The sequence below is a fragment of the Misgurnus anguillicaudatus genome, chromosome 17 (assembly GCF_027580225.2).
Source record: "Misgurnus anguillicaudatus chromosome 17, ASM2758022v2, whole genome shotgun sequence".
NCBI lineage: Eukaryota > Metazoa > Chordata > Actinopteri > Cypriniformes > Cobitidae > Misgurnus > Misgurnus anguillicaudatus.
The window spans coordinates 2987252-3011503 of NC_073353.2; the positions used below are offsets into that span (position 1 = coordinate 2987252).

At 38.4% G+C, this 24252-nt stretch overlaps 1 protein-coding gene across 4 annotated transcripts in view; it reads left to right on the forward strand.

The window, feature by feature from the left end:
- kalrna (kalirin RhoGEF kinase a) overlaps positions 1 to 24252 on the forward strand; it is a 203563-nt gene that overhangs the window by 23150 nt on the left and 156161 nt on the right. For 3 of the 4 annotated variants that reach the window (XM_055216257.2, XM_055216259.2, XM_055216260.2), the window contains exon 2: positions 20367 to 20408. The exons of the other annotated variant lie outside the window; for it this stretch is intronic. In XM_055216257.2, the coding sequence (XP_055072232.2) occupies positions 20367 to 20408 (42 nt within the window). The remainder of the gene's footprint in view (positions 1 to 20366; positions 20409 to 24252) is intronic. 4 annotated transcript variants of the gene reach the window in all.

The following is a 24252-nucleotide window of genomic DNA, read 5'->3' on the forward strand; positions in this document are numbered from 1 at the left end:
GAGGCACATTCACTACCTGATCATGCTACCATTTTAACCCTAAGGGGCAGTTTCCTGGACAATGTTTAGGTTAATGCATAGCTAGGCCTTATTAATATAGGTCATTTAAAGAGTTTTTACAAACATAATTTTCAAAAAACACTACCAGGTGTGAAATCTTAAAGGTCCCAGTCTTCCTGTGTTTTTGAAGCTTTGATTGTGTATATAACATGTGTAAAACGCTGGATTTTTCTTATCTCTATAGCGCTGTTTTCACTGTCCTGAAAACAGGCTGATGTCTTATGTTTTATGAAGTTTCTCCTTCAGAAATACGTAACGAGTTCTGATTGTGTAGCTTGTTTAGTGTGTTGTGATTCGACAGCAGCTTAGCTTAGCAGAGACGTTTCAGTCAAAGTTGGCGACTGACGTATTCCTATGGGCAGAGTTTAGTCAAACACTCTTATGGTGCATTCACACCATCCGCAGTAGAGGCGAAAAAATGCTTGGTTGGTTGGATGCTTGAACATTTGAGTTTACTTGCTTCATTGCCTTGTGAAAGCCGTGCGTGAAATTCTACTCATTTGAGACATTCATGCGGAAATTCGCGTCATGGGAGGGGCTTCTGCGACTCCTCTGAGACTCCGCTTGCTTTCTGTAATCACGTTACTACTACAGCAAGGTCCTGATTGGTGAACGCAGCGCAGAATCCGCCAAAGTTCAGATTTTTCAACACTCAATTTGCGCGGAATGCCGCATCGCAGAATGCCTAATTGCATCTTTGCATTGACTTAACATGTAAATCACTCACGCTTGCTGCGTCTACCATGTCTGGTGTGAACCCTGCATTATATTGACGTCATTTAATCGGGAAGTAAGAGGGCTGTAGTCCAAACCGGCCGTTCGCTGTAGGCTTTGAAAGAGGAATTCTGTTAAAGAAAATATATCACCTGGCAGTGAACTGTCAGCTTTACCATTTTACAAGTATTATTTATGTTATTATAGCAACATTACACACTAACTAAAGTTTGAAAAATGGGATCAGGAAGACCGTGACCTTTAAGACAAACAATGTCAATGAAATATGTTAAAATGAAACAGGACAAGGTGTTTTTAAATTAAAGCAGCTTAAACTTGCATTTAGTCTGAGACTATGATAAGTCCTGTCCGGGAAACCGCCCCTAAATGTTTTCTGGCACTCTGCAGTACACTTGAGGTGTTATTTAAAGCACAGTATCAGCTGCGTCTGTTTCATTCATTGTTTCCAGCCCGCTGTGCTTTAAGTAGTCTGTATTCAACTGTGTTCTTTATGTTCTAGAATTCTAGAACCCTGGTGAGAGAGCAGCCGCTGACTCAGGGTGCTCTCTGTGACATCATCGCTGATGTAATCACTCCAGTCACAGCATTAGCTGAGTGAGTGCATGGAGGAGGCGCTGGATAATGAAATTATTCCCCCCACCACAAAAGGAGGTAGAAATTGATGGCTTTGAGTGTGACATGTACTTACTAAAGAGACCTGACAACCTTGGGGACTACAGAGACAGTTTGTTTTATTGGTTGTGCTTTATGAGAGACTGTTTCATTGTGTCTGTAAAGGAGCTGGCTACATATGGTACACAGCGTGGAGTGAAACATGTTTTTCTTATCCGGTTTATAATAGAGGAGGGTAAGTCATTGGAAATAGCTGTGATTTATATGATTTATTCGCTTCAGCTGTGTATCATTTAGTGTAATGGCAGGAAAGAGCGCTCTGTTAATGCCTTGGAAACAATGGATTAGGTCTCTCACTTCAAGGCAATTACGCAAAAATGTGCGCTATGTACGGCCTTGGTGTACCAAATATAGCCCCTTCTCCAGCTCAGAGAGGTAAAGCAGTTACTCACTCTCATACCACAAGCCCTAAACACGTCCAGACTCCCAACTGCTAGTGCTGCATTCTACTAGGTCAGTTCAAAATCCAGATATTCACAGAAGATAGAAAGTCTCTCTCTTGCAAAATCCGGTCTCTGACAACCTACCTGTAGTGAGTGCATTAAAGCATTGTTTTAGGGCACCACCTCGACATGAAGACTGCTAGCCAAAAGTTAGGCAGGATAGTTATGTTTGTCTTCTAAAGTGCAATTTATACTTGTGCATAGTTTATACGGCGTAGCTATGCCATAGGTTATGTGTAGCCTGACGCACATCTCGCCAAAATTTTAACAACGCATTCATTCTATGCAGACCGGCACAAGCACTGTGATTGGTCCATTTCTTAAAAGGCATTTCCGCTTGCAATAGTAAGAACAAGGATGGGCCAAGTTGATGAGTGATTTAACTCAAACTGCAACAAAAGTCGCTGTCTATTTACCGCCATCTATTGGCTGTTGCTCTGCTACTGTGGATTACTCGTGTGGATACTGCCTACTAGTGGTCTGTATGTGTAGTTTCACGTCAACATGGACAACAACGCAGAGGTATATATGGTAACTGGTGCATAGCCTACGTTACTATATTAGGCAGTGGCTAATTGTTATAAATGTGTACGAGCACATGTGTACATTTTGGTGTTACCTGCTTTTGCCCAGTGACTTTTGGGTTAGGGGTGAGGGGACTTTAGGGTTCATTTGTAATTTTTTCAAATTATAATTTTTTTGTATTATTCACATCATACAAATCTATACGATAAAAGTAATTTTCCAGCATGTAAAATAGTTACGTTTTACCTTGAGGTCAGGTTGCTTTGAAGGCCATCACAAAATGCATTAACTCTTTCCCCGCCAGCTTTTTTTTTTTAAGTTGCCAGCCAGCGCCAGCATTTTTCACGATTTTCACAAAAGTTTAATGGCTTCCAGAAAATGTTATTCTTTAAATATATAAACATACAATATATCAAATGAAGGAACAGAAACTCTGCTTTAGAAAAAAAACAACGTTTCATCCTACCTTTTTATCACCTCTCAAATATGGGTAGGTTTTTTCAAAAACACAATTTTTTAAATAAAAAGCTGAGATAATTCAATTTTTGTGAAGGACTTTTGATAGAGATCAGATGCAGAGCGATCTTTAAAACATACACAGAGTTCTTTCTCTTTTACGTGAGGCGTTACTTCCGGGTTGTATATTATCCACCTGGTGGAAAATAGCGGTATTGCGGAAATTCTCGTCATTGGCAAGGAAGCGTTTTCTCTTAATTGACGAGATAACTTGTTAATGGCGGGGAAAGAGTTAATAAGCTTAGTTAAAATGTGATGCCAGAAAATGTTAATTATGAATATAATAAATTCAGCAGTGTAAAATATTGATACAAAAATGTTTCATATAATTGAAGTACTATTAAAGTGACTTTCCATTAGAAGTCAGGGGCCAATCTTTTTGTGCTCAGATAAAATGTTGAAAAGATTTTTATTATAGCTGGGCAACATGCTGATGCAGTGTTTCCCATACATTCATTTTTTGGTGGCGGCCCGCCACAAAATCAAAATTGACCGCCACAAATAGATTTTGCACAGCGCGTTTTTCACCACCTCTCTCTCACATACGTGGTGCCATTCGCCACGCTGCGATGTGACTCTGCAGTTTGATCCAGATACTTGACATGTCCCCATGAGCACAATGGTGCACACAGCGAAAATGACACCATTGTGGACCCCATTTGGCTTTTTTTGTAAATTTGCACGTGGCTCCGCGTCACAAAATGAACGACCTGAACACATATTAGGTACCCATTATTTACCCATCCCCCTGGCAGATGTTCTGTTACTAATTAAATTGTAAGTCTTTGGGAAACATTATGATGCCATACATACAGTACATTAATTAAAATGATGTCAACACTTAAATCAATGTGATTTGAGCCTTACGAGCAACATTTTTGTAGAGCATTCACATTTCAGGTAAGATGCTGCAGTAGAGGGTAGCTGCCTATGTAGACAGCTAGTAAGCATTTTAGATTTTGGTTTCATTGTGAAAGCAATCCTGGAGGCTCTTCCTCAGTGCAGGGTATTTGAAAGTCAAATCCTGCAGAAATGTGCAATTTTGCAGCTGGAGTCGACGGCGAGACAGAAGTGATATGCAATGACAAAAGGAAAACTGTGGACTGTGTGTGTTTTGCAATGGAGAGAGTCTGTCTCATATTACCTGCATTATGCATGAACTGCCTGATGGGCCGAGGCAGTTGATCTCTACAGTAAGTGTTTGTATGTGATTACTGTATGCCCAGAACAGGCTTCAGTGAGGGTCTTCTCATTTACTATATGCTGCAGCCCTGAACACTAATAATGCCCGCTTTATCCCCTTCAAGTGGCTCCGATGATGAAATTAGCACATGTTTTAGCCCTTAGTCTTGTTCGGACCTTGTCTTATCATAAGCCTTGGAGAATAGAGATGTGGAGTGTTGAAGCACTGTTTTCAAATTAGCTCCTGATGAAATGATGGAATTCTCATTTTAAGCCCCAGGGATCTTAAGACCTCAGGCAAGCAAAAACCTCTCACTTGTCCCGTGGACATCCGCACTAGATCTGTTTCCTCATTTACAGGAAACCACCCATCAGCTTTAGCCATCAGGACATATGGAAATAAAGGGATCCTACTAAGAGAATATTAATGGAGACTTGAGCTTTGAGGAGTGACGACACTGTCTTTCACTAATGAACTCTACTTTTACCAGAAGATGGTTTGGCATTGAACTGCATTAAAATCAGTTTAGCAAAGTAATACCAAAAATCAAGCTTCATTAACTGTAAGAGTTATCTTTGTGCTAAGATATCTAAAAATGTCCTGGTCTGCAATGTCTTTGATGTTTTGTCTAGGTGATCATTTAGGGGCTGTTTACACTTGGTATTAAGATGTTTTTTCATCGATCAGTTCACAAGTGGACGAGAGAGACACATCACGTTTACACCTGGTACTCAAATCCATCTCTTTTGTCCACTTTCGACCGCTTCTGTTCTGAATACTTTGAGGGGGTGGTCTGTGAGACGGTAGGTGAGTCTCTCCGCTGTCATTTAAACACGAGTGGGAGTAATGATGAGTTTATACGGACGAAAACTAATATTATGTTGGAGTCCGCTGCTTGTGTAGTAAGTAAACATGCTGCACAGTGTTTTGTACATGTATATGTTAGAGCTTTCTCTGAATTTTCAGCGCAGTTGATGAAATAGGATCGCGCAACTTTCGCACACTAGCAAAATGAAACTGCGGAGATCAGACGCTTTAGTTTTATCAATGAAAGGTGTGTTCACACCAGAAAAGACGTAAAACATTGTGTTCAGTACCTCAGATTAGATAAATGGGCGGTTGCGTGTGGCTGTTCAAACACATTCCACCACATGTGCGTTTACACTAAAAAAGCTATCCGATCGAAAGGGTTTTCGACTACCTCTGAATGTGGTTGAAAATAGTCGAAAGTGGACGAGCTCAAAACGTTTTGAACACCGTTTACACCTGGCATTAACGTCTTCCACTTGTGATCTGATAGATGAAAACACATGTTAATGCCAAGTGTAAACAGCCTCTTACCCACTATGTGGTTCTAAACCAACAGATATCCCTTGATGTTCCCATTCAAAGGTGCCATTATTTGTGATCCCATTTTTCAAAACTACTGTGTAATGTTGCTGTTAGAGCATAAATACCTGCAAAATTATAAAGCTCAAAGTTCAATGCCAAGCGATATATTTGCTTTAGACAGAAGAATGTTTGGGAGAAATGATACATTTAAATAACTCTAAAACTTCCAGGATTTGGATCTACTGTAGTAACACATCTTACCAGTGACCAGCTCCTCTTGTTCATGATTGGGTTGCTGTGATTTCCATTTGCCAGCTACAGGACAGTGTCGCTGTGTCTGTCTGCCTGTGTGGCAGCTGAAAGAGGCTGATCTGAGTTTCTGAGCAGCTGCAGACTCAAGTAGTCTCTCAGCGCGTGTCTCTGTCTCACATCCAGACACCAGAACCTTGTCAAGAGCCCACGTCTGACTCGGTATCTTTCACCCAGATCAAGAGTGAGCAGACATAAGCAGCTGAATGAGAGTGTTTATCTACTTTGGAAAGCATGAACTAAATCCAGTTATCAGCTGCTCAGACTTGTGGGCCTGTTTTACACGCCACAGGAAAGTGACATGCATTTTTTGTCATCTAGTGTAATTTGTTAATATGGTCGAGTTAGCGAATGCAGAGCTTGTAAGTGATACAGTATATTACACACTCTTGCTCTCTCTGCTGACTCGAAAAGCTTGCTTGATCCAATTGAGGATCTAATGCTGTTTGCATTTGACTCTGAAGAGTTAGATGTGGGCATGCATGCAGGTGCATCAGATGATGAGCTGTTTTCTCAGTATGCCACATTTGAGGCACTGTTTGAGGTTGTGACTCATGACACCTTACTGGAATTGGGCAAATTATGAGCAGGCGGTTGTTCACTTAAACTCAATAACTGCTTCCACCGACCTGTTAAAAGACCTGGATCATTGTGAGCAATTAGACCCGAAAGTGGTGAAAGAACTCAGAATGTAAGGCCACAGACATTTGCCTGTGTGTCGCCCGTCTCTTTTGCTGGACACGCACAATCCCTGTTACCAATGGTTACTGCCGCTGGCCGCTGGAAGTCGACAGTCATCCATTGAAATGAACGAGATTGCGTCACTCCTCGCTGGCAGCGTGCACAGAAATTTACCCTTTGTGCCATCATGCAAACTGCTGTGGTTTGGAGAGGCATCATTGTCTCAACCTCACAGAGGACAAAGCCTTCCCTTTGGATGCCAAGAGTTTTTGTTTTAATCATAGTTAGTATTGGGGACAGTTACATTTTAATTGGTACCTAAAATTCGCTAACGGTACCCAGCGGTACCTTTTTCAGTACTTTGTGTAATAACAAAAACATTTAATTCAATGAAAACATAAGCAGAGCATTTGGTATCAATTGATTTATTGTGAATCTGTACTTGGTAGTACCAACTAATTTGTCAGTGCTCTTAAAAGTACAGAGTTTGGTACGCAACCCTATTTAAGGTGTTTTATGCACTACATAAAATGAGATCTTCTGTATGGCGACTGACCGATAGCTTTGTTTTTGTCAAGATACAGCTTTTGGTGCCATTGTTCAGTACTTTTATTCCAAAACGTTTGAGTAGTTTAGAAACACATATGCCAACCACCAGTGTTAGTCCAGTGCCAAATAACACATTCTCAACTTGATTGAAATGGCTTTTTTCTTAATCCAGTATGCCGTGAAACATGTGCGGGGGTCTGTATGTGTGCGTGTGTTTTGGGGGGCTGAAAAAGCAGTAGACTACAGCTGAATAAGCACTTAACACACACCGCAGATGGTTTTGGTTTTCTTCATATTTGGGAGTACCTGTTGAGTGTTTGAGTTTACGTCTTGGTTGAACAAGAGAGATTTTATTTTAAATAAACAGATCCGTAATTCTAACAGCTTTAAACGTCTACCTTGAGTAGAGAGGTCAAATGTTTATTTTTCATTTTCTTGTTTAAACGTGAATTGTGCCCAGGGCTGTTCTTGAGCAGTTCCTGTGATGACAGGAATGAATGCATACGCTGCTCAAGATATAGGTTATATCTTATAATATATAATATAATATAGGTTATAATATACCCTAGCATAGCTAAGCTATTGCAGACCCTGGTGTAAGTTAGCTTTATTAGAAAATGAAAAATGTTAGAAGCCAGGTATCTAGATTAGCTATGGTAAATGTCATGTCGTAAAAGGCTTAGAAACTCTATTGGCCTTACCATTGTTGTTTTTTAAGGTATTTAAGGTATTATTTTTTTGTAAATGTCTGAAACAAAGTATCATTTGGCTTCCTATCACACTTTAAAACTGTGCAGTTTTCAAATGTTTTGAAAACCTGATGTGCAAAAAAAACCTGAAAATAAGATAAGACAACCAGCAGAAAAAGGCCTTATAACACAGGAAGAGATCAAGTGACCTTTTATTAGTCATAGTAAGATATATGCCTATGTGGAGACTTATGTTCATCCAACAGTGAAAAACTAGACCCCAGTGGATATGAGGAAGGGTCAAAGGTCCTCTGGAACAGCTGTCGCTAAGACGCGATTCCTGAACTGTAAGTTCCACCTGCCGTTTCCTCCTCCCATCAATAAAGTCAAACGTGACAACTGAGAGATTGGTGTTTAATATCTTTCAGCAACCAGACTACAGAAATAGCCGCCTCTATGAATCTAAGAGAGGACACTTAAAAGTCTTTCATCTCAAAAGTCTTTGTTAGATTTTATCTTAGTAAGCAGAGACATTGCTATCTAGGAGAAATAGTTGAGATGTTAATGTTAAATCTTTTATTTCCCTTAGTGAAGGTAAAGGTCCATTAATGTTTAAGAATCAGGAATTGTACTTGCTGGACACGCCCACTTTCTGTCGCAGGATTGTTTCATCGGACGCACGTGCGATTGTGCGTCTAGTCAGAACTTTACTTCCGGTTTCTGTTTGTTTAATGGTCTGACTAGTGGCTAAAATGAACTCTGGAACAAATACCTCGTCAAAAATAACAAATTTTTGTTTTTCTAAAGACGGGAGACGGCGATCATGGATCACCTCTATGTGAAGGGAGGTTTGGCAGCCGATCTGCATTTAATATTGGCCATGTTCAAACTGGCTGAGAGATTCTTCTCATTTCTTACAATACATTGTCCACCGGACGGTAAGGTAGAAGGGTGACTGGTTCAAGCTTCTCTCATTGGTGGTTTACAGACACTACTATTATGCATTTAATGATTGTAATTAGACCACATTCATACAGTATCTGTGAGCGATCTGTCTTATATAACACTGTGTTAACATGACACATATAATTCCTGTTTGAGGTTACAGCTGTGTGCTGGACACAGTATGGAATAATAAATTACTATATTACAAATTATAAAGAGAAACACATGAATTCAGCAACTGATTACATTTACCATGTAAATAGGTGCATTTTATTCATTTGTTTGTTCATGTGTTGGTTCATTCATTCATACAGTATCAAATCATATGACTACTGTATGTTTATGAGCCTAATCTGTAGGCATGCTAATGACCTTAATGTGTTAAAAGTGTTACGTGTTTATGAGGCTGTGTGTAACTATAATAGCCTTATGCATGCTCGTGTCTCTTTCAATGTGGTCTTTAGAAGGCGTTTCTAATTCTTGTTGGCCTAATGACATTTCACTCCCATTGGTAGTCGCTGCTGAAGTCCCTCATCGTTTGCATAAAGTTGAAGGTTGGGCTGTGACAGTGGCAGTATTTTACCATTGTGATGGTAATGCACCAATTCACTGTGGTGGTGCGGTGGTTATAGAATGTGTAAAAGGTGAAGCACATGTGAAGCAATTGAACAAATATCGGTGCCTATATGCATGTTTATTGTAGCACTTTCATCTGTGAAACAACACGGTTCAAGTGAGGAACTTTATTGGGGTTATGATGTCTGCAGCATTGATGTATACTTTCATAACATTACATAAAGCAATAGCGTCGTGATTTTTTTGCCTATATCTGATAACTTTTTAAGAAAAACTTTCTCCAACTTAACTTTGTACTTTTATCCAGATATAAAACATGAACTTGACGAGAGATGCTGTCTGCTGCATTGCCAAATCCTCTGCTTTTTCAGGGTTCCAACAGGTCCTTGAAATCCTTGAAAGTTTGTGAATCTGGGGGTAAAAGTTTTCTGGAAAAAAATCCATATTATTCCCTGTGTAGTGTAGGAGAATATCATACCTTTTTAAGCACACGTGCTAAACTGTTTTAAATGCTTATATCTTCTGTATGTGAATGTTGATTCATACCAAAATGCTTTTTTTTTGTATAGTTGTGTTTGACACATGAAAACGTCTCGGGTTACGTATGTAACTGTTATTCACTGAGAAGGGAACGAGACGCTGCGTCTCTCTTGCCATACTTCCTGCGTCCCTGTAACGCTGTCTTCGGCAATATTTCAGATAGCGATATACTTCCTGGCTCCTGCGTCACCCTGTCTTTGTTTGATAAGCCTCACCATTGGTTGAATTTGATGTACACATTTAGACGCACTTACCACCGGAGGCGTCCCCAAAGTGTCACCGCAGTGACGCAGTGCAAGTTCCCTCGAAAGGGAACTGTAACCATTTATCTTAAAAGGTAACACGATGTAACCTTGCTCTCACTTAAAATGTGTCCCCACATTTAGTCCTTGAATTGGAGGGTAGTTTTGAATGTCTATTGGGTTGGTTTTGATACACAAGTCTGGCAACCCTGGCTGTGCGCTTGCGCAGATGTTTGGTACGGGTTATATAGGATGTACATGTAAACAAAAATTTTATTCAGATTGCAATGTTTAGGATAAATGTAAACTGTACTGACGTAACCTGCAATCTTATTAAATTCAGTCGGATTGACAAAATTTTGTGCATGTAAACATAGCCATTGTAGGGCACAATCGGCAGTCTTTCATTTTTGCCTATTTGCTATAAATCTAGGGAAGTTCTGGCAGGTAATAGTCAATGGTGCTTTAATCAGGACAGTCAGGATCAAAGTATGGCTACGGTGTGTATGGTACAATCTGCTGATGTGTCATACTGTAGCTACCTACATGTAAAGATCCTGCAAAAATTGTGCAGTGATGTGCTGGTCTAAGAACAGTAAGACTGAACTTGTCTCAGCAGTGAGTGACACAATACAAACGTGTCTAAAAAACTATTATAGTGAATGAACCATGCCGTTTATGACTCAATGATTATAGTAAGACTGGTTTAGTTTTGTCGCATTGCTTTGCTGTTAGTGTTTCACAGATGGATCATTGGTGCTAAATCTATCTGAAAGCTGCTTTATAAACACAGCTATAGAGTGATCTATCTAACACACATGTATATCTTTTACTTTATTAATTTAGACAGAGGTCTCTAAACTAAGACACCTCATTATCACAGTGCAATTACTGCACATTCACTGTACACATACACACAGGAAACATTTATGCATTTGGCAGACACTTCTATCCAAAGTGATTTACATCCAAGGAATATATTTTAATCAGTATGTTTTTCCCTTGGGAATCGAACCGGTGACCTTTGCACTGCTAAAGCAATGATCTACCAGATGAGCTCCAAACAACTAAAAAACCTGCTGGACGTACCTTTTGTCCATGACATTTCCAGACCTGGCTGTGTGTGTGTATTTGTACAGAAACGCTCTCATGATGTTTGCTAAGACAAGTGTATTGTTCATAGGGATTTAACACACCCTTTGTTGAGTAACTCAACGGACAAAAGAAGAGATTTTTGGAGCAGAATATAATAGAGAATTTTTACTTGAGTCAGTAAGCCACCACCTTCAATCCTAGCAAACCCTTAAAACCACTCAAAACATATCAACCTGATAGCATTGCACTTTTAACAATTCACAGCAATATAACAGAATTGTGGCAGTGAGTTTTGCACAAGCAAGCACTTTCTCTCTCTCAAAAATATAACTCTTTTGTTTAAAATGCATTGTACAATCCAATAGCCATTACCTTTCTCTCTGTTTCATTGTGTTAATGTGTTTCGGGCTTGGTTCGCGTATGCATTAGGCTAATTTAACTGCCAGAACAGGAAATAATCCAATCTATCAATACAGGCAATGCTCGCTTAATCTTTGTCTGAGAGCTTTCCTGGCCTTATATGTATGTTTCGGAGGGATCTGTCCGTCCTTTTGTTTCTTCATTGATCTTGTTCTTTGGGAAACAGACAAATGGCTTTCTTTACCCAGCATTCATCACTGTCACATGATCTCTGTGGTGTCCACCTGCAGCATCTCAACATGCTCTCCTTATCACTGCAGCACTTGTGTACTGTGTGCCTTACAACATTGTAGCTGGTTATCGGTTCTCTTTTCATGTTTTTATCAAAATATCTTTTGTCTTTTTCTTTTATCTTTCTCTATATTCTGTATGTTCATGACCCCCCCCCCTCTCTCACAGACAATCTCTGTCTCTCTCTCTTCTCGCCATGTGTTAATGGTAAATCCCCCTTTTTCATCTTGATTATGTTTCTTAGCAACAGAGCTCCATCATCTAAGTGATTTCAATCAGACAGAGAGAGAGAGAGAGTGAGTGAAATATAGAAACACACTCACTCATTTCTTAAGTGATTCAGAAAGCAGTTTATTTGAAGGGAATCTTACAGAAATGTTTCTTTAAATCCCACTGAAGTGACGTGGAGCGTGCAGCATCATTTGATGGTGACGTCTTTTCAACTGTAACAGGAAATCAGTACTGATCTATCAAGAAGATCCTCTCGCTTTTAAAATAACCAATAGGGTTCCAATCATGGCACAGTCCAGCAAAGCTGCACATTTTATACAAAAATAAAGTCTAAGAGAGATATAATAGGAAACTGTCATTGCAGAATAAAAACACAAACATTGATGTGTAATTTATATTTGTGTGCCACTATGTGCCATTCACCATATTAGTACTAGTAAATGTATTACTGTAACAAGTCCCTGATTTCAGATGCAGGTTCTGCATATTGCAGGAGGCGGGACACCTGCGTCTAAAGAGCATTTGATTGGACAGGAAATTTGATGAAAAGCTGTAGGATGTAGGACATAAAAATTCAAGACTTTTTTAGCGCACAGGACAAATTGGTTATATCTTGTATTATACAACAGTTCTTTCTGGTTCTCGAATCTGATTGGCTAAGAGCCATACGATATTGTGCTGATAACAGCACTGTAACCGCTTCACCTTTCGTATTATTCCGCCACCTAGTGAATGGAGGTCCTAAACAGGCTCATCTCTGAATGGAAAAACACAGACGCGCTGTTTTGAATCACTCTCCGTGTGTCTCATTAGTTTACTAGCTCATAAATCAGTCTGTGAATCCCCAATCAGAAGTTATTAGTCAAAGATCAGCGCTCTTGGATGTTACGTTACAGTTAATGGGAGAAATGTCTTGTCACATCGTGTGGACGATTAACACTTGGAAAGAGGAATATAAACACTCGTTTTTTTCTGGAGCTATATTTCTTATCAGAACGCGAAAACACAGTGGAACTGCAGGTAAGCACCGCAGCTTTTAAATGTGGACATTGATCATTTACTTTATCGTGACCTGGCTATTAAAACATGTTATGAGATATTGCCACTGATATATTTATAAGCAGCATGCAAAAACATCTCTCTGACACTTATAAAAACAGTTTTATATAGTACTGACAAGAACAAAGTCCAACAATAACAATCGAGTGCTCGTATCATGTTAAGAATAAATGAGAAAGCAACAGTAACGTTATACAAGTAGTTTTATTAACTTTTACCTCGCGCCAAAACAATAACAACACAAAAGACACTAAATATGAATTAAAAAACAAGTAATAGTTTGATCATGACACCAAATACTGCTGATTTGATCTCATTTTGACGATCATAAACAAACAAGGCCAACATGAGAGCCAGGGTATCTCTGTCAGAAATGTAGCCCAGAGAGGGCGGTGGTCAGCGGGGCGAGTGAACACTGATGTCCGCTCATGCTTTGGTTCTCATTCGTACCGAATCTCACTAAGCAAACGTTCAAACAGGCGCTATCTTTACTAATCGACTGTAGATTTAAATATAATACATATATATTCTCGACTGAACTAATCTTAAAACTACACTTTGTGACCAAGAAACGGTAATATATAGTAACGGCTTTTCTGTCCATTGAGTTGTTATGAGCTTCAAAGCAGCCGAAAGTTTTACCTGTCATTCTGGCCGCCCTCAAATCCGTGGCGGAAGAAGTAGTTCTCAAACAAAGAGGCTTTTAAAATAACTCCGTTGTTGTTTTCTAGTTTTCGTTTTTCAAACGTGTGCCGTCGAACTGTTGTATAAAAGCAATATCGCTCTCGGAGTCGTGTGATATAGCTCTATATCATCACGGCTGTGATTGCCTCCGGCACTCAGCCTGCGGCCTCGTGCCTCTGGCCTAATCACAGCCGTGATGATATAGAGCTATATCACACTCCTACTCGAGCGATATTGCTTAATTATTACACGCCTCCTTGGAGTGCTTGATTCTGATTGGCCAGTCGTGACATTTGCAGGTTTGTTTTTTCCAGATAACTACCGCTCAAACTTAATAACACAAGGTAACCCAGATGCTGGAAATAATTTTGATAGGTACAGTTTAATATTACACCAAATAAAATATGTATTTTAATAACATATACGGACATATATTTACAAATGATTAAACCAAATAGTGTTTGGTTATGCAGGTTCCCACGGGTCCTTGAAATCCTTGAAAGTGTGTGATTCTAGGGAAAAAATTCAAGGCCCTGGGAAGTTTTTGAAAATATGCATACATAGATACAGGTCATTGAAAGTGCTTGAATCTCTTTTATGCAAGAAGTTTTCTGGAAAAAATCCATATTATTCCCTGTGTAGTGTAGGAAAATATCATTAAAATTTCTAGACTTTTTAAACACACGCGCTAAACTGTTGGCTTTAAATGCTTTTATCTTCTGTACGCGAATGTTGATTCATACCAAAATGCTTTTTTTGCATAGTTGTGTTTGACACATGAAAGGTTGTGTTTCCCTTGAAAGGGAACTGTAACAATGTATCTTAAAAGGTAACACGATGTAACCTTGCTCTCACTGAAATGTGTCCCCACATTTAGTCCTTGAATTTAAGGGTATTGGACCTGGAAAGTCCTTGAAAGGTCCTTGAATTTGAAGTTAACTAAGGTGTGGGAACCCTGGTTATGACATTTGAATGTCTTGTCTTATCTAAAATTACTCTACTGATTTTGGAACTAGAAATTATTTATACATCATTTAAAACATTAAAAGCTGTGTCCCAATTCGAGGGCTGCGACCTTCCAAGATGGGACCTTAAAAGACGAGCACTCTGTCTTTCAAGGTGGCAGCCTCAGAAGTCCCCGAAGAGAATTGAAATGAGACGGTCTAACCTTCGGAGGACCCATAATTGGCGTCACCTGCTGCACGCGGCCACTGCGCCTCTCAGCAGGACACAACGGAGATGTTTCTGACTTATTAAAATAAATATGGAATCAGAAAAATATTCATTTATTTTTGAAAATATGACACGTTGATGTAGATTAAACTATTCAACAGTACATTAAATTAATCAACCATAGAAATATGCAACATAAAAAGAATAATATTAGCACAAAACATAACTTATAATACTAAAACAGTAACAAGAAATTTACTGTAACAAGACATTTTTTTCTAATAAATACACACTTTTATTTAATAAAGGTTTTAATTGTTTATCTTAGAATATCCAGCCATTGCAGAAGCGCAATGAATCTTGGGATATCCTTGGCTGTTAAGGATCCATTCGTTTTATCCTTAACAGAGCAGAGAAATAAGGACGCATTTTGAGGCTTCAATCTAAGCATCCTTTGAATTGGGACGCCCTTATTAGCCTCAAGTCGCGCTTAAAATACGTCCTTAGAAGGTCGCATCCTTCAAATTGGGACACAGCTAAATTGTCTAGTTTTTATTGTCTCCATTTCCAATAAAAACAAGATGTTGTGCTTTTCGCAAAAATTAAGAAAATACACGATAACTTTATTTATTTGCGTTCACAGTTAATCTTTTATTGTTCGTTTGTTATTGATTTTGTCCTTGGTGTGAACAAGCCTTAAGACATATAATTGTGTATCTGAGCAAAAAGTAGTCACTGTTTTAAATCAGATTTAAAGGTGCAGTGTGTAAATTTTAGCGGCATCTAGTGGTGAGGTTGCGAATTGCAACCAAAGGCTCAGTCCACTGCTCACCTCTTGCTTTTGAGACACATAGAAATGCTACGGTAGCCACCACCGGACAAAAATGTCAAAGCCGGAGACAACTTAGTAAAAAAGTTTGTCTGTTATGAGCTTCTGTAAAAACATGACAGCACAAAATGGCGACTTCCATGTAAGGGGACCCTCGGTGTATGTAGATAAAAATGTCTCATTCTAAGGTAATAAACACATAAAGGTTCATTATGAAAGGTCTTTATACACCCCTGATAATTTAGTTTTGCATATTATTTTGCATTTCTGTCAAGAGATCCTTCTAAAAATTACACACTGCACCTTTAATGTTAGGTTTAGTCACGCTCTAATTGTTGAAACTCAAAAACACAAACAGACAAATAAGAGTGCAGTATGATTATTTCATCTAGACGACATCTAGCTGAACTGAAGCAAACATTTCTCCAGGGTTTCTCAAACTTCCCACAGTCTGTCTTTACACAGCGTGACATGCATTATATGAAGGTAGCTTAGCAGGGTTTGTTAGAGGTGGAATAATATTGTTGTAGTATACTCACATCCTTCTCGGTTTTTTTTCTGATCAAGTGCATTCTGGGGTCATTTTTCCTTCTTTTAAAAATTGATAAATATAGTGTTTAGTATGGCAGGACCCATCATGTTTAGCTAAATGTGTTTCATTTTTATTATCCTTTAAAGAATTAAATATCACTTCTGGTGCTTTTTCATTGCATATAACTCCATTTTCCACCACAAATAGATGTTTGCACATCGCAAAATTTGTCACTACCTCTGTCTCACAGTTTCTGTACAAACAGCTATTAAGCATACATGCAGAGGTGCGCGTCACAGATGGGGAACTTACAACAAAGCACAGATGACAACAAGTTCGAGGTGGTACTAAAAAAGTATCGGTTGCTATATCCATTGGAAAAGCCATGGGGTACTGTGCAATGGAAAAGCGTCATCCTAGAACAAATCTCTTAAATTCTATAATGTAATTTTGATTGCAAAAATAAAAAAACTGGATGACACAGTAATATTATCTGTGTTTAATGCAAGGTGTGCATGTGTTTGCTCGTGTGTGCATTTGTACTCTCACCTGGTACAGGCTGGTTTTGTTTGGCTAATGTGAGGTTAAACCGTCCACTGGTTACAGCTGTGGTCTACAAACACAGCTGGGGCAGACTGAACTATTGTCCTCAACAATGGGATGAGCAACGTAACATAACACAGATCTGATTCATATGCAAATGAGCTGTTACCTAGGTAATGACTCGTGAGTTACAGCAAATGGCAGGGTTGTGGTGTGAATGTAAATTAGCAAAGTAATCATGGTTTTTGCCACCAAAACGAACAAACATAAAATCCCCATGTATCCGTTCTAGACATTAAATTGAGTAAATATCGAGTATATTTCATTGAAGTGGTTTTGTGTACCGATTCAAATATGCATATATCAGCATGATTACATCATGTAAAATGGTCTAATGGACTAATGGGCCATAACATACAGACTTCAACCCAAACCCAAATAATGCATTGTTCTTACTTATCAGAAACATTGTTTGATTTACTATTTAGCAAGAAATACATATCTGGTTAGTATTGGTGTGCACTGTCCAATTCAGGAGTCTGCTCTGCAGTACATTTCCTATATTCTGGTTCTGTTTATCCGGAAGAGCACAGTGTGATGATTTATTTGTATATTTGTGCTGGAAAAAAGCCACGGTGTAAAGTTGATCACAGAATGCTTCCTTGTAGCTCATTTTAGGACGTCTCACGCTTTTTTCTTTCTGCTAATAGTCAATAGCTCAATTAGTAAAGGCTTTATTTGTCCTTCTATTTCTTTTTGAATTCTATTTAAATCTACATTAAAGTCATTCTCTTAGCCAAATAGTCTAATGCATAATGTGTTAAAAGTGTTTAAATGAGAGAAAAGCAACAAGCAGATGTAGGTGAATGAGAAAAGGGCAATATGTCCAGACAGCAGACGACTCCAGGCTGGATCCGCACTGGAGGTGCCGACTTTGGCACAGATGGAGTCGTCCGCTGTCTTGGCTGGAAAATGACAGAAATCTGTAAACTAAAATTCACATCCAAACGTTTAGGTTTCCTGAGAAATTATAAACTAATTTACAGAAGAAAAATGTAACCACAAAACCAAGATGTATGCATATGTATGTGTATTGTTTAAAATGTCTTTTATTCTATATTTGTTTTATCTACAGGACATAGTGTTATTTATGTAGATTACAGTAGTAGTATTCTGCTAGTTCAACATTTAAGGAATGTGCCTGTATTGTATTTATCTCTGACTATTATTCATTTATATGCGCAGCGCAGTGTTTCCCAAACCATGACTTTATATTAACAATTGCCCAAGTATAGCTGGCATAAAATTTTGTCCTTTTTGTTCTTCTGTGATCATGGCACTCCTCTGTAATGACATTTTGCGTGCCAGCACACCGTGTCTCTCCTGATGAGTTTTTCGGTGAATTGGGTGAGCAAGCTCAGTGTCACATTGTATCCTTCCATGTTTCTGAACTTTAGCAGAGTTTTATGCATTAGAGGTACATTTTAGTAATTGCCTTGGTGTTGTCGTCAGATAACAAATAAATGGAGCACCGGGCCTAATTGGTTGTGATGCCACTGGGGTTTCTTTCTGTCTGAGACATGTCTGTGGCATTTACATTCGTGTCCAGTCGGGTTAAAAAAAATACCACGGTTTGGGGACTAGGGTCTAATTTTCTTGAGTTTGTCTCGGGTTGGGTCTTTCTTTTAAAAAAAAAATTAATTATGCACATCAGGTTCAGGTAAAAAGTGATTCAGACATTAGAGGTCGAGTACATTTATTTGGACCAGACAGGACCTCTACTTTGCACTGAATGAGCAAAGCTCAAGCTGACTATCACCTATCACCGGGACCGCAATTAGACCTTTGAATCTGAAGTAATGAGTGGATTAAGCTCTTTTAATCTGCAGGAGAGTAATAGAAAGAGAGGCACTCACTGCTTCTGCTCTATCTAATAGAAAGTGAAGAAAGCTACATAAACCATTATAGCACCGGTCACATTTATAATCTCTAGACCTGCACTGTCTATCATTAATATACTATACATATTATTGTATTCAATAGAGTTTGATTAAAGGGGTCATCTACACAAGTATTGCTTCATAAATCAGTGTTTTTTTGGTGCTTTGACAGACAGTGTCAGCTTTGTTCATGCCGATGAGAGTTTGGGGCGGTTGGATTTATAAAATATAATGTGAAATTAATATAAATGTTCAATAAATCTAAGTATTGTGTTGTGTCACACATTACTATTTGTTTGTTACACGTACTGTACAAAAAAAACAATTTTTTTGTCGTTGGGTAAGGATAGCTTTTTCATCGGCTACCACCACAAGTATATTTCATATCTGTGGGAAACACTGATGTGTATTTGCAAAATTGATCAATCATTTAAAAGTTTAAAAGAGTTTTAAAAAAATGAGTGGATGAAAAGGGTGTTTGCTTTCACAATACCTTTTTCGGCAAGCACCCAAGTTCGACTGATGTCAGAGTCCAGTTTGAATGATGTAAATGTTGTTTTTTAGTCTGCCTTGAAAACTTGTACTTTGTACTAATTGCGTAAGTAAATTACTATTAATGATGTTGTGTATAAAAATGCTGTAATCACATCCCTGACTCAACACATTGTGTGACACCTCTGTAACATAAACTTAAGACAGAATTTTACAACCCAGGCTCACTTGCCATACGTTCTTCTGTGCATCTGCTCCAGGTTCATAACGCTGCATTTTCCCCATGGAATGTCCACTGGAGGCGTTTGGACTTTTTTTAAGTTACGAAGCAGACACATACACAAATTAAAACCTGCTCGTTTTTGTTAAGTGGATTTGTGCCAATTGATACTTATTTGTAGTTGTACGCGTGCAAACTTGCAGATTTTTGATCATTCATTTCTGTCTCCCATTATCACCACTATGCTTCCCGCAAACAAGAAGTTCTTGACATACCTCGGCTGAGCACGACCAATCCTGACAGTAACAGACGTTTATATCCGCCACAGTCACACAAGCATGAATTGAAGAATATATGGTAATAATGTTTAATTTTGTCTACTTTGTAACCATAAATTAACCTGCATTAAAACTGAGAAAAACAAGTGCCTTGTACTCTAACCGAAAGATGCAGTCATATAAGTGAAAGAAACATGATTGTCTAGTAACCCATACTGGAAATCTGAGATCTTTAACCCATACCAGCAGCGGGCAGCTATCACTGCAGCACCTGGGAAGCAATATGGAGTTAAAAGTTCCAACTCTCTAACCATTGGGTCATGATTGCCCCAATGATATGTATCAGGAGTAACATATTTCAGGTTATGCAGAAATGTATGCAGATGTACGTAATCCCAATAAGCCGGTGTAGGAATTTTAAGGCATTTAAGGTTCTTGGCATTAAGGCTGTTTTAAATGGTTGATAACAACATTACAAGTCTTCACCGAATTTACAGCATTATCACATATATCCATTGGGTATTAGAGATTTCTAGAATCCTTTGCAATAAAATGATATTAAGATCAATATAACAGATCACAGAAAGCTAGTTTTGCTTATTATACTAAATAGTCATGTTGTGTCTCTGTTTTTTTGTCTAGCCAAGAAAGAGAAGTCAATTGAAAGACATGTAAACATCTCAGGTAAAATTTATTAAGCTTTTTGTTGTAAATGCTTTGATAGCAGAGGAAGAAACACTGTTCACTGATGCAGCATTGAATCAGGGTGCATCAGGAAAAGTGCTGCGTAAATGCATTTTAATTCAATTTGTTTGCCGCAGAGCTAATGTTTGTGGCATTATGTATATCCTCACACATCAAGTATATGTGTGAGGATAAAATGTTTCCGGGACTTCTGCTTGTTAAAGACGTCATTGAATAAGACCTCTCTCTCTCTCTCTCTCTCTCTCTCTCTCTCTCTCTCTCTCTCTCTCTCTCTCTCTCTCTCTCTCTCTCTCTCTCTCTCATTGATAGAGTTGTTGTTAACAGATGAGGCATTAATTTCACTGTCTGGAATGGGTGGGCAGTAGGAAAAGATGCACTGAAGTAGTTTACAGAAAGGGAGAGAGAGACACAGATGGGCTATTAGAGAAGCTAAGGGAATTAAATAATGTTTTATGATTCTGAATGCTGAATATTATATGGGTTATAAAGTGTGCTGAAATATATTTCTGCTCTAAGCTTGTTTATGTATTTTTAGAAAAACTGCCAGGGCTCAACGCTAACTGTACGTATACACCGCCGCCAACTAAACGCTCTGGCTGCCCTGCCAACAACGCTATAGAAAAAGTGTATTAGACGCTCTGATGCGCGAATGCATTTTCTGGAACCCTCTCAAGTGAGGGTTCCGCCTTCCGATTGGTTGCCGCCGAACGGTGTCATAGCTCATTACCATAAAGTAGAGCTGATTTCAACTCTCCTCGACGCTCACACCATTCAAGACGTGCCGCTCCACCACTGCTCACTAAGTTCTTTAAGTCTCACTGTGGAGAAAATTTGTTTTTTAATGTTGTTTATATGTCTATGTGAAGTTTTTATATGTTTTAAGACAAGCCATGTGCAAATTCATCATTCAACACCATTGCTGAGTATTTTCTCCATAAAATTGGAGATGGTCTCATTTTCGCGGTTTAAAATTGCCTTGGTTTCCAATTTTACAAACATGTAACCAATCATATCAACACAGTTGAATGCATGGATCAGTAGTTCGAGTCATGGATATTATGTTTAAATGCCATCAGTGGCGGCTCATGGGTATTAAAATAGTGGAGGCACAAATTTTATTGATTTATTTATTAACTGCTTAATACAAGCCTTCACTTTATGTACAAGAACGACAAAATACATATATAAGACAATGGGTAAATTCCGTTTTGAGCCCTTTGAAGGGCACTTCGGGAAGGGGATGCCTCATAAATAGTCCCTCCATGACATTGTTTTTAATGGTCTATTTGCCAACTGTATTTAAATTAGCCAAATTAAGACACAATTGTGCAACTCCCTCCAACTTTTACACATAGAGCTCTGATTTTTGAAAGGAACAGGGCTTAGGGGTGATCACTTTCACTTGAATTTTGCCAAATATATGAACTTTCACTCACCCGTGCAGTCAACCATCTTATGGCGATTGTTTTATGTCCTGCTTTGGGTCTTCCTTCATTTTTAGTTGATGCTGGAAAGGGAACTTTGTAAATGTGTTTGCAATGAAATATTCACTGAATCTCTTCCCGCTATATTTACTATGCTGCCTGTGAGTTTTGCAAGAGAAGTGCTGGAGTTTTGCCAACTGGAAATTTGGTTCAGAGAACGACGTTTAGTGTTTTAGCAATTCAGAAAAACTGTAATTATGCATATTTATATTGAATATTGTAAGTACTGTATTGATCAATATGGCTCGCAGTAACTGGATGAAACAGTTTTATTAGTTTTAGGCAGCTTTTATCTGGGAATTACACATCTCGGAATGTCACTGGCCAATCAGAATAAAGCATTCCAGAGTGTTGTGTAATAAACCAAAATATGTGACAAGAGAATTCAATGCTGATCACAATCAACAAGAGCGTTGTGAAGGAAATACAATGTATGTGTTATATCCTGCAGGAATTTGTGGACCCATTACCAAATCATGTTTTTTTGTGTTTTTCATAGCTTTAATACTCTAAATATCAGCAAAAGCTTATTATTAAAATTCCTCTTCAAGACCAGAGAAACCGTTGAAAACATAAAAAAGAATGAATTTTTAAAATTGTTGTCCTCCCCAAACTATTGAAGCACAGACCAAAAGCAAATAAACAGAGAAATGGAGGGACAGACAAGAGAGAGACAGTGTAGTTAGGCAGACAAGAAAATTGATGAAATGTAAAAATGTATAATTTACCCATGAATGGATGTGAACAATGTTTGGACTTTTACATTCTATACGAGATTCTATACCACCTCTTATATCAAACTTCTTATGATTTTTCTGTTACATTCAGGTCAGTTAATAGCTTTTAGCTGAACAGCTGAATAGATTTTATTACTTTATTTTGTTCATTTGCATGCATTTGATGGCTTACTAAATCTGAAATGAACACAAAAACATAATTTAGTAATGACACAATAACTGCTACAGATGCCTCTACAATGCTTTAGATTTTTGTGGTCAGAATTTAGGTCTGCCCCAAAGTACAAATGATTTAACAAACAAATACTATACATTTATACTTGTTAAATATCCAAATTCAAACATTTCATGCAACCAGATCTGAACTGATGCAATGTGTTTAACACATTTAATCCAAAGTTAACAAGAAGGGAATTTGATACCAACATCCAATGTTCTTGATCATGGAGAGTTTTCCAAAGCTGAGTGTTTGTGGCCAATGGAATATATTTACCAGAATTAAAAGACACCAGTCTGTGTCCTCGCTCACCTCTTATTCCCTCTCTTTCTTCCTTGCTAAGGATTCCAATCAGCTGTTGTGTTTATTTTCAGACTAATCTCACGAGAATTCATACATATTTAACAATTTGGAGAAATTGAATGAATTTGTATGAAGTTAATCTTGCAAAAACATATGTTTATCATAAAAATAACCGACCCCTAACCCCAACGTCACAGGGGTCAAGGCAAATCGTATTCAAAGGTTGTACGAATTAATTCAAATTTGCCCCCTTGTAAAATACGTACAAATTGCCATGAGAATAGCGATGGTATTTTTCAGACTCATTCTTTGTAAAGATCTTGGCTGGGGTGAAGTGTTCTGGTTTAAGGCTCTCTACGGAGATCTGTCAGGGCTGTAATGGAGTGACATAAGATTGCAGCTCCTGGATTTCGGCTGATTTCATGCAGTTTGTTCACTCTCAATTGTGTCAATGTCAACTCATGTAAATCTTACCTCAGTAAAAGTGATGGGTGGTGATACGACTCCCACAAAAACAGGACTGCTCATCTTCTCTTTCTGTAAAAATCTAGTTCTTCTGCATTTTGATTTAAACTATAAGCATAAGCATCTGCTTATCCACAGTTATGTAGGTCTTACTCAAATGCATGGAGTTCTTCTTGCTGTTTGTAATCTTAGTGGTCCTGAACACCAAACTGATCCAGGACCTGTTCTTCAAAGCACCTTTATATAAATGACATCATATGGGGTTTGATGCCCTTTGATGAGCCAATTTGTTTCCAGTAAATCAGCCAACAGGAAAAATGAGCTCCATGCCTTCCTGGTTCTCGTACACACCACTTTAATTCAGAGAATATGAGTGGGTGTCTGTAATTTATCCTTGTGCTGTAATGAGAAAGCTCTGTGTCATGACATGTGTCTGATGTATGAGGTTCTGTGGATTGGGATTTGCTTTTCAGGGTCAACTGGGGTCTTAGTGCAACAAGCCTGTAATTAACAGAGATGAGAGACAATGAAAGACAACAGAGAGGAAAAGAACTGCATTTGCCATTGGCAATTACAAAGTAGACAAAAAAGAGGCAAAATGTTGACTTTAAACATGG